At 37.9% G+C, this 11,417-nt stretch overlaps 1 protein-coding gene across 10 annotated transcripts; it reads right to left on the bottom strand.

The window, feature by feature from the left end:
- Nucleotides 1-3,396: 3,396 nt before the first annotated feature.
- Nucleotides 3,397-11,317, bottom strand: LOC108890927 (serine-rich adhesin for platelets). 10 transcript variants are annotated; one of them, XM_051067611.1, is made up of 10 exons: nt 11,224-11,317; nt 9,774-9,833; nt 7,248-9,692; nt 6,262-7,196; nt 6,052-6,116; nt 5,689-5,876; nt 5,019-5,314; nt 4,487-4,548; nt 4,242-4,390; nt 3,397-4,149 (listed from the first exon to the last, which is right to left on the bottom strand). In XM_051067611.1, the coding sequence occupies exons 2-10, from the start codon at nt 9,814-9,816 to the stop codon at nt 4,061-4,063; spliced, it is 4,272 nt and encodes a 1,423-aa protein (XP_050923568.1). In that variant the 5' UTR covers nt 9,817-9,833; nt 11,224-11,317; the 3' UTR covers nt 3,397-4,060. The 10 variants fall into 10 exon arrangements, with proteins under 10 accessions (XP_050923568.1, XP_050923569.1, XP_050923570.1 ...); XM_051067612.1 differs by having other exon boundaries at nt 6,262-7,160; XM_051067613.1 differs by having other exon boundaries at nt 6,262-6,926.
- Between the last annotated feature and the right edge of the window lie 100 nt (nt 11,318-11,417).

The raw sequence follows: 11,417 nt of genomic DNA, 5'->3' as shown, positions 1-11,417 counted from the left end.
TATATATATATATATATTTAATCAATGTCACACCTGCGACATTGCAAACCTTTTACATTTTGTGACAGTCCTCGTCTATTAAGCCCTTATATCTGACAAGCAAATGACATGAGTCAGAGACAAGACATTTTTCAAATTAAAGGTGTGGTGGTTACCTGTCAGTTTTGTGTACCTTCTTCTTTTTTTTGCAGTAGAAATTTTCTGCTGCCACATTCCACCTCTACAAATTATGAAGGTATTTCCAACAGTGTACCAGTAAATCATTCCACAGAAATACAGCAAAATAAGAATTTAAAAAGTAATTTGTGTAATCAGAACATATGTTGTACTATACAGTCCAGTTCTACAAAGTACAAAAACAACAGGTTATTTGCACCAATTAAAAAAACACTTTTTGCTCCTCTAGCTTTTTTCCCCAGACCTGCCATTCTTTATCCACCCACTTGATGTCCTCAGTCTTTCCTCCCGGGTTCCTGTTTACCTGCCTGTTGATGCATCTTGTTCCACATCTTTAATCACCTGAGCTTCCCTCCTCACTTACACCTGTTCCACATATCAACTATAATTATATTTGTGTATTGATACTGAATTAAGTAAGTATTGCTTAATTGTATTCATATGGTGTGTATGAGAATTTTAGCCCAAATCTTTTAACAGTAACCACAGTCAAACAGATTTGATAGCAAATCAAAAATATAAAACATAATTCAAAGTGGTAAGTAGACTTACTTTCATATTGTTTAAGTACAACCTGCACAGGGCTTTAGTGCTTCAATCAGTCTCTGTTGTAAGATGTCAGTAAAAAAGCACAGTGCAATGGCTTTGACATTTCTCGTAGCCAGCAGGAAAAATGACAGGAAGAAGACAGGAGGGGGCCCTCCTACACAGGAGTACACCACTTGTGAGAGCTGGCCCTCGCAACAATGAAGGCTGCCCCTTAATGGAAGGAGTGGAAAGAGGTGTCCCCCCCAGTGACTTCAGTGGAAGTGGTAATAACAGAGGGAATAAGTAACATGTATTTACTACTACACTGGTGTCGCTGCCACCACCAACTTATCCACTGTCCGATACAGACTTAACAGTGAAAGCAACCTGTCATATACACTGGTATGTCATCTGTGGTTGCTGAGGTGGAATAGATGATTTACATGTTATGTCTTATTGTCTTGTTTTCTCAGGTGGAGGCCCTGGATGATGAGATAATGTCTGTATGCTCAGAGAGTTTTTGAGGTACACCTTAGTCCTTTTTACCAATTTTATGCTGTTTTCAGTTTACCCATCTTAACACAGATGGTGAGAGTGTGGACACTGTAATTGAGTCTGAAATCTCTAAATTATTGCTAATGGTGGTGGTCTGCACATGGGACTAACAAATGCCAAAAGTGCTCTTTATCCAAAAATGAATCACTTTTTCCCATTGCTACAATGTTAATTTGGTGATTAATTAACTTTAATTTAAAAAGAGTAGTCAATTTGCAACTGTTTTGTGTTATTTGTTTCAGGTTGGAACAGACAATGTTTAGTCTCTCTATAAGAGGACACAAAACTTGAGGTGGAGAGACTGCAATATAAAAACAAAGTAATTCAGTAGTATATTTTATTCACAGGCATGGGAAGCCATTCAACCAAAATGTATTTTCTTTTCATTGAGAAACGGGAGAAGAAGACGTATGAAAACTTATGAAATAAAAAAATGCCAGTTCTTTGTGTGTCTTAGGCAAAAATTGCTGTATGATGGCCCACCACATCAGGAGGGGGCTAAATACTGGCTCACGGGAGGGCCCTCTCCATCCTTATGTTGGCAGTATTGTGGAGCACTACACACACTGTAATTATCTTGCAAGCCTGGTCTGGGGCCACTCTGAGCCCATGCAGGCAGGGTGAACTGGGCTTTTAGGTTGAATCAGGGTCAATAGGGGGTCATTAAAAAGGGCTGGCAGACATATCAATGTGCATTTGAAAAGACTTTATAGTGGAAAGAAAGGTAGTCCATCCAACTGTGGCACTTGCTCTCTGTTAATGTTTCCATATGTGATGAAAAGGAATTACCTTTAATTATCCAGGCTATTGCCTTTTTCAAACCCTTAGTGTCCATGCAAACAATATGCCAATATGACAAAATAAAGAGTATCCTTATTCATCAGATAGTATTGTTTAACAGCGACTATTCCCCAATATTCTTGTCAGCCTGCGTTTGTGTGTGTGTGCAATTGGATCCAGAAATCATTGATCTGTGTCACTCTTACCTGTCAACATTGGTCAGTCAAACCATTTGGATGATGAGTTTGTGGTTGTAATAGGTATCAGTTCTAAGATGTTAGTATGTTAATGAGGGCCACTAACTTGCTTTTGACATTATTCAACAGCAACCAGTGGTGGTCTCTAATAACAGAATACAATAAATGTTTGTTTATACTAAGGGTGAGACTTACTACTGACTTTATTGTTGTAGATTGATTTCAAAAAGCTACAGATGATGAATTCAGCAAATCACTTGTAAATGTGTCTAGAACAGATCGGAAAGTCACCTGCCTTATTGTGAGTGCTACAGTGCTTGTGTGCAGCTGTTCTTCTTGTTGTGGCTGTGGTTGCGGTTGTCCCAGGAAGTGTTGTCGCAGCAACTGTCATTGTGGTAGGTGGTATTGTTTTCCCAGCGGTTGTTATTGTCCCAACAGTTTTCATTGTCCCAGGAGGTGGTGTTTTCCCAGTAGCTGTCATTGTGGCAGGTGGTGGTCTTGTCCCAACAGCTGTCAGTGTTGCAGCAGAATTTGTTATCCTAGCATTATTATTATTACATTACTTATTTTTCACACCTTGTTCCATAGCCAAGTAAAATACTGTTGTTTGTATATTGATTATTTTAAATTGTGTAAATGTACTGGATCTTTTCAAAATGTAGCTAACTACCCTACACGCAATGATTTTCAAATGTGACTTAATGGAAATGGCATAGACAGTAATAATTAGAGACAACAAATTCTGCTCTCCTTAAATCTTTTGTTCATGGTACAGGTTAGAATCAGAACTAGAGTTAATTTAGATAGGCTACATTATTTTTATCATAATGGTGAATCATAAAACAAACAAAATCTGAACATTGATTGTGATGTTACACCTGAGTTAGATATAGAATACTACAGTGACATCAAGTGTCATTACCAGTGCTGCACTAATTAAAGGGTTTAATTTATTTAAATGAATTACGTATGTACCTGTAGTCGCTGGGACTGCATGTCTTTTGGTAGAAAGTAGTCCCAATGGAACCTGTTCTTCATGACACAGGGCTGCTGAGAAATTGTACTTTGTATTTCTTTCTGGACAAATCTGAATCACTCATCCTGTTGTTGTTGTTGTAAAAGTAAGTTTTAAGAAATAATGAGCCAGGTTCTGACTAACTGTATCTGCAGGTTTTAATGGAAACATGTTCGTTATACAGTAATACATGTTTTTATATCCACTTTCAATGGTTAAGACATTTTTTCTTAATTTTTGTATCCTGATCATCTTGAAGACTGAGTAGTTTTTACTAAAGTTTGACAAAAATAGAGTTAAGTTCACAGAATACACATATGTATGATAACATAAATACAGTACCATATACAGTATAAATAAGAAAATTGACTGGATAATCATACAGGACATAGTTCAGAATATATAATATCTGTCTGTATATCTGTAATATATTATATATTTCATAAATGCCATGATATTGAACATAAATCTTACGGCCTGAGGGTAAGAGCATAATATTGGCTTAATGTTTTTCTTGAATAAAATTCTTTCTTTATTCACTGGACATTTGCTATATGGAGAAAACATAATCAAATATTAATAATTTTGGGTAATATCCATTTCAAAGGACTTATCTTTATGTTCACTTTAAAGGATAGTGGTTCCAAATGATATCATTATAGCACAATATGTTCATATTGCATTTGTACGCAAATAACATTTGTGATCCTGAGAAGTCTTGGACTTTTGATGAGAACAATGTCCTTTTTCATACCAGTGACAGTAGTCATTTTTCTGATGGAGTTTATTCTGGACGTTAGCACTGACACTATTGCTGATTTGACAGCAGCCATGAAATCAGCACCAGGCAGGATGCAGTGATGAGGCTGATCTTGTGGCTTGTTCCACTTGACACTTCTGTAAATGTTGGGAAAAGGAAACAAGATTTTGCTTTAACAAACAGTTCCGTAATATTGTAAATTTTTAAAGAGGTAGTCAATATTGCTTACGTGTGCCATTCACAGAGATGGAGGTGGTTTCAATGTTGAAGGCTGTGATATTTGAAGCTGCATTCATCAATACATTTGCAATCTCAGTGTTATTAGGAACAGATGTAGATGCAAAGCCAGCATTCATATTGTTGATGATTGATCCATTACTGCAAAGAAATGACCAACAAGTGTTATTTTATTTATCTGCATGAATTCATGACCAGTTTTTTTAAGATACCATTAACACAATAACACCAAATTACCTGAATGAAATCACATTCAAGAAGCGGAATGAAGGAAATGCTTGTTTGTAGAAAGGTTCAAGCTGCAGAAATAAAATAAAATAACTTGTTAGTACATAGTTTTTTTGGCTTCTGTTTCTTTTGACATTACATTTGCACCATGTAATAACACTGTTCTACTTCTGTTCATCCAATGTCCAGTTTATTCAATGACCAGCAGTATCTTATTTACTGTACATGGCAATGTGATTTACATTGTTTTTTCTTTGAAAACTCACCACCAAAAATAAACTGCCATCTCAAAAAAGGGGTTCCACCCATTGTGAAAAAAAATCAGGTATCTATTCATGAAGTATTAAATTAAATCATGAAGTAGTATTAAATCATGAAGATCATATACTTTAATGTTAAATTAAACATGTGAGACTAGACTTTAGACTGTAAAACAACAGTATAGGATTGAAAGTAAGTTTGGAGGATTTTCTAAAATTCACTGTATACAGTTCAATTCCACAACACACATTTTGCTAGGTTTCAAGAGAGAGGGACTTACCGTTGATGTAATTAGGGAGGCTCGATTTACAAACGCTGCAGATGATGAATTCTGCAAGTCTATTGTAAATGTCTCTCCAACAGATCTGAAAGTTATCTGCTTTGTTGTGATTGCCTCAGAAGTTGTAGCAATTGTTGTAGTCGTAGGTGCAGCTGTTGTAGTTGTAGTTGTAGTTGTAGTTTTAGTTGTAGTTGTAGTTGCAGCTGTAGTTGTAGCTGTAGTTGTATTTGCAGCACTTGTAGCTGTAGTATTCAAAGCAGGCGCTTGTGTTGTTGAATTTGATGTGATATTTCTTTCTGTAAAAAAAACAAATACGGTACAATATGGAGAAAATTGGGAAAAAGTACATTATAATAGCCAGACTGGCTCATGTAGGGAATCACTCATAATCCAGACATCAAGGTCAGTAATTGAATAGGGAGTGAAAAACAAATCCCATCCCACATTGTTTTTGTCGTAATCAATTGTAGTAAGACATAAAACTGGGATTGTTATTATCAGATGAAATTTTGGAGTATATGACCAATCATCTTTGGATAGTCCATACTAAGAAATAATTTTGTATTGTTAATGGAGACAACAGAATTGTTTATTGTATGGTTCATCAGAAATAATACCAAAGAAGCTCTGATACCTTTTGGAGTCAAACGTAGAACTTCTGTTTACTTACGAATTACTTGGATGGAGTCAGCTTGAACAGTGAGGTTGAAGGTGTTGTTGGGGTTAGACACAGCTTCTACTAATGTTTTTGCAACAACATCAGCAGTTGGGATTTCTTGAGGTGACACAGTGTTGTTGAACTCAACAGCCACCTCTGCTTCAGTATTCACAGTAGCTCGTGCTCTGGCTGTAGCTGGTCTGCATTGAAAAAAAACAACAACTTCTTAACAAACAACTATCTTAACAAAATTACATTGACATTGATAAGTTTGCATTATTTTTGACATTATTAATATTTAAACCTCCAATGTTGATGGCTTCAACCCAGAAAGTAAATCAAAGTAAGTCAGACTCTCAAAAATGAAAATGTTACCTAAATGCTATGACACGACTGCGGATGAATCGAATGCCAAATGCTGCCCTGTAGATGATATCATACTGTGGGGAGGAAGCAATCAGAAAAAAAACATTAACAAATTAACAATACAGGAATCTCCGAAAACAATTAAACAACAACTACAAACTACTAAAATGAACTTTAGAAAGATAATGAGTAATGCCCCCATTTCAACACTGTACTCACCACTACAACAACTTGGGCTTCAAGAGTCTTAAATTGAATGCTCTCTCGATTAGTGAGCTCAGGTACAAATGGTTCATTCAAAGTTGCTGCAAGAGTTACAACTGGTTGGGGAGCTGCAGTTGTAGTAGTGGTAGTAGTAGTAGTAGTAGTAGTAGTAGTAGTAGTTGTGGTTGTTGTTGTTGCTGTTGCTGCTGATGTTGTTGTTGAACCTCCAGCTGTAGTTGATGCACCAGTTGTTGTTGACCCTCCAGTTGTAGTTGATGCACCAACTGTAGTTGATGCACCAGTAGTTGTGGAACCTCCAGTTGTTGTTGAACCTCCAATTGTTGTGGATCCTCCAGTTGTTGATCCACCAGTTGTTGTGGATCCACCAGTTGTTGTTGAACCTCCAGTTGTAGTTGATGCCCCAGTTGTTGTTGAACCACCAGTTGTTGAACTTTCAGTTATTGTGGATCCACCCGTTGTTGAAGCTCCAGTTGTAGTTGATGCTCCAGTTGTTGTTGAGCCACCAGTTGTTGTTGAGCCACCAGTTGTTGTCGAAACTCCAGTTGTAGTTGATGCTCCAGTTGTTGAGCCACCAGTTGTTGTCGAAACTCCAGTTGTAGTTGATGCTCCAGTTGTTGTTGAGCCACCAGTTGTTGTTGATCCCCCAGTTGTTGTTGACCCTCCAGTTGTAGTTGATCCACCGGTTGTAGTTGAAGCACCAGTTGTAGTTGATGCATCAGTTGTTGTGGATCCACCAGTTGTTGTTGAACCTCCAGTTGTTGTCGAAACTCCAGTTGTAGTTGATGCTCCAGTTGTTGTTAAGCCACCAGTTGTTGTCGAAACTCCAGTTGTAGTTGATGCTCCAGTTGTTGTTGAGCCACCAGTTGTTGTTGATCCCCCAGTTGTTGTTGAACCTCCAGTTGTAGTTGATGCTCCAGTTGTTGTTGAGCCTCCAGTTGTTGTTGATCCACCAGTTGTTGTGGATCCACCGGTTGTTGAACCTCCAGTTGTAGTTGATGCCCCAGTTGTTGTTGAACCACCAGTTGTTGAACTTTCAGTTATTGTGGATCCACCCGTTGTTGAAGCTCCAGTTGTGGTTGATGCACCAGTTGTTGTTGAACCTCCAGTTGTCGTTGATGCTCCAGTTGTTGTAGAACCACCAGTTGTTGTTGATGCTGCTGCTGCTGTTGTTGTTGAACCTCCAGTTGTAGTTGATGCTCCAGTTGTTGTTGAGCCTCCAGTTGTTGATCCACCAGTTGTTGTGGATCCACCAGTTGTTGTTGAACCTCCAGTTGTAGTTGATGCCCCAGTTGTTGTTGAACCACCAGTTGTTGCTGAGGCACCAGTTGTTGTGGATCCACCAGTTGTAGTTGATGCTCCAGTTGTTGTTGAGCCTCCAGTTGTTGTTGATCCACCAGTTGTTGTTGATCCACCAGTTGTTGAACTTGCAGTTGTTGTGGATCCACCCATTGTTGTTGAAGCTCCAGTTGTAGTTGATGCACCAGTTGTTGTGGATGCACCAGTTGTTGTAGAACCACCAGTTGTTGTTGAACCTCCGTTTGTAGTTGATGTACCAGTTGTTGTTGAGCCACCAGTTGTTGTGGATCCACCAGTTGTTGTTGAGCTTCCAGTTGTTGTTGATCCACCAGTTGTTGAACTTGCAGTTGTTGTGGATTCACCCGTTGTTGTTGAAGCTCCAGTTGTAGTTGATGCACCAGTTGTTGTGGATCCACCAGTTGTTGTAGAACCACCAGTTGTGGTTGAACCTCCAGTTGTAGTTGATGCACCAGTTGTTGTTGAGCTTCCTGGTGTTGTTGATCCACCAGTTGTTGTTGAGCCTCCTGTTGTTGAATCTCTAGTTGTTGTGGATGCACCAGTTGTTGTTAATCCACCAGTTGTAGTTGATACACCTGTTGTTGTTGAGCCTTCAGTTGTCGTTGATGCACCAGTTGTTGTTGAGCCTCCAGTTGTCGTTGATGCACCAGTTGTTGAAACTCCGGTTGTAGTTGATGCTGCAGTTGTAGTTGATCCACCAGTTGTTGTTGAAACTCCAGTTGTAGTTGATGCTCCAGTTGTTGTTGAAACTCCGGTTGTAGTTGATGCTGCAGTTGTAGTTGATCCACCAGTTGTTGTTGAAACTCCAGTTGTAGTTGATGCACCAGTTGTTGTTGAAACTCCGGTTGTAGTTGATACTGCAGTTGTAGTTGATGCTCCAGTTGTGGTTGATGCTGCAGTTGTAGTTGATCCACCAGTTGTTGTTGAAACTCCAGTTGTAGTTGATGCACCAGTTGTTGTTGAAACTCCGGTTGTAGTTGATACTGCAGTTGTAGTTGATGCTCCAGTTGTGGTTGATGCTGCAGTTGTAGTTGATCCACCAGTTGTTGTTGAAACTCCAGTTGTTGTGGAACCTCCAGTTGTAGTTGATCCACCAGTTGTTGTTGAAACTCCAGTTGTTGTTGAACCAGTTGTAGTTGATGCACCAGTTGTTGTTGAACCTTCAGTTGTGGTTGATGCACCAGTTGTTGTTGAGCCTTCAGTTGTTGTGGATCCACCAGTTGTAGTTGATGCTCCAGTTGTGGTTGATGCTGCAGTTGTAGTTGATCCACCAGTTGTTGTTGAAACTCCAGTTGTTGTGGAACCTCCAGTTGTCGTTGATCCACCAATTGTTGTTGAGGCACCAGTTGTAGTTGAAACTCCAGTTGTTGAGCCTTCAGTTGTTGTGGATCCACCAGTTGTCATTGAGCCACCAGTTGTTGTTGAAACTCCAGTTGTTGTGGAACCTCCAGTTGTCGTTGATCCACCAATTGTTGTTGAAACTCCAGTTGTTGTTGAACCAGTTGTGGTTGATGCACCAGTTGTTGTTGAACCACCAGTTGTTGTTGAGGCACCAGTTGTAGTTGAAACTCCAGTTGTTGAGCCTTCAGTTGTTGTGGATCCACCAGTTGTGGTTGAGCCACCAGTTGTTGTTGAAACTCCAGTTGTTGTGGAACCTCCAGTTGTTGTTGATCCACCAATTGTTGTTGACCCTCCAGTTGTAGTTGATCCACCAGTTGTTGTTGAACCTCCAGTTGTTGTGGATTCAGCAGTTGTTGTTGACCCTCCAGTTGTAGTTGATCCACCAGTTGTTGTTGAACCTCCAGTTGTTGTGGATCCACCAGTTGTTGTTGAACCTCCAGTTGTAGTTGATGCTCCAGTTGTGGTTGATCCACTAGTTGTAGTAGATGCACCAGTTGTAGTAGATGCACCAGTTGTAGTTGATGCAACAGTTGTAGTTGATGCACCAGTTGTTGAACCTCCAGTTGTCGTTGATGCACCGGTTGTAGTTGAAGCACCAGTTGTTGTGGAACCTCCAGTTGTTGTTGATGCACCAGTAGTTGTGGAACCTCCAGTTGTTGTAGACCCACCAGTTGTTGTTGATCCAACAGTTGTCAGAGTTTGTGCCGTGGCTGGTATAGTATAACAGTATTGATGTGTTTATAATATTCTTTTTCAAAACACTTTAAACATTATAATAATCATTAACTTACCTATTAGTATTAGCAGACCTGATAAGACTGGTCCAGCACCCATTGTGTCTGCTTTTTGACCTGGAGTATTTGACAGTACAGTGATTTAATCAATAAGGAAGAATAAACAGTAAATATCTTACTATACTTAGTGATCTTTTTTGTGATAATTGTTTAATAATTGTTTTTCTCTAAATAAAACTAGGCTATTTCCATTTTAAAAAAAAAACATTTGTACAACTTTTTTTTTAACCCCTTGATGCCTGAATGTATTTACAATTGTATAAAAAAATTAATTATTTGTGTTTTTGCTTTCAAGCTGTGGTATGAAAACGGTATGATGTGAATTCACGACAATCTGCATTAAGCAGTTAAGTTTTGTTTCTGAGGGCACCTGCCCTTCCAACCACAGAATTTAATTAATCTGTGTTATTATTTAATACAGAAATTTACTTATTGACTGTCTAAAATACATGTAACATATATGTACATACATGTACATATGTAGCATTTATGGAATCTCTGTCCTATTAAATACACATTTTAATCTCAAGCAGAACCAGCGCCTAAAGTGGAAAAAATTCTTAAAATACTTTCATTTATGCTGGAAATCGAAAAGGTGAATGATTTTTGGATGAATATCAAGGTAAATTTTCGTAAATACCACAACTGAATATAATGCTGCGTCATAGCAGAAAAGACATTCACAAAGAAAACACTTAGTACACATAGTATGTCACAATGGATTTTCTTAGCTTTTGGTTTTCATGACATTTTATATTTCATAATTAATATTCAATATGAACTGCATTAGAGTTTTGCAAATACTCTTAATTTTTATCAAGCATATAGAGCAAAAAGAGATATAAGGTGCTTAAAGTGGAATACAAAGACCAACTAAAATGCTTTGATATAAATATTCTATAAACATGTACATTCTTGTTTTGTTTTTTGTTCGTTTGTTTTAATGTAGTATCATAGCCACAATTATACCCAATAAACCTGATTTTTTTTTCTGTGAGTTGATATTTGATTTGCATTGTAGGATACAAATAATGGAAATAAATGTCAGCAAAATTACATTTCCTATCATGCAAGTTTGTCAGTCTTTACATTCAAGGTGAATTTTCCTGATGGGTCATCACATACCAATGAAGGGCATAAGAAAATCTAAAAAAATGCAGCTGTGGTTCAGTATCAAGACTGATATAATACATTTTCTTGCATGATTAAATGATTAAATTACTTAGATTTTCAAACATTTTGAAGAAAACAGTATTTGATTTAATAATATACTACACACACATGGGTGATATAAAAATAAGATCTGGAACAAAAATAGTACCTTGCAATAATCCAATACAGCACAAATAATTGCCTACATAATACACCAAAAACACATTACAGTAAAGTGTAATTCATTCAATAAAAACACCTGCATTTAGACTTTTAGACAGAAAAATGTACTCACCCAAAGCAAGATTTAAGTTGTATAATTAATGTTCTTTAGATTTGCATTTATTTACAGGCACCTCATGGAATTATACTCAGGTGCACGTTTGTGTGGTGCCACCTGTTTGCTGAGGTCTTATATATATTCCTGAAAAGTAAAAGGAACATGACGTGACATGAGAGTCATAGGTTTTTTTTTAAAGATGTTGCAAC

This window comes from Lates calcarifer, unplaced genomic scaffold (genome assembly GCF_001640805.2).
Source record: "Lates calcarifer isolate ASB-BC8 unplaced genomic scaffold, TLL_Latcal_v3 _unitig_1829_quiver_1277, whole genome shotgun sequence".
NCBI lineage: Eukaryota > Metazoa > Chordata > Actinopteri > Centropomidae > Lates > Lates calcarifer.
Note: the sequence above shows the minus strand (reverse complement) of the source record. Positions and strands in the feature narration are given on the sequence as shown.

What these genes read in the sequence shown, in the direction of transcription:
- LOC108890927 (XM_051067610.1), bottom strand. Translation starts at nt 9,816, where the DNA reads ATGGGTGCTGGACCAGTCTTATCAGGTCTGCTAATACTAATAG. An exon ending in AGTCGTGTCATAGCATTTAG is followed by an intron (nt 5,877 to 6,051) that starts GTAACATTTTCA and finishes TTTTCAATGCAG; the next exon opens with ACCAGCTACAGCCAGAGCAC. An exon ending in TTGAATGTGATTTCATTCAG is followed by an intron (nt 4,391 to 4,486) that starts GTAATTTGGTGT and finishes ATTTCTTTGCAG; the next exon opens with TAATGGATCAATCATCAACA.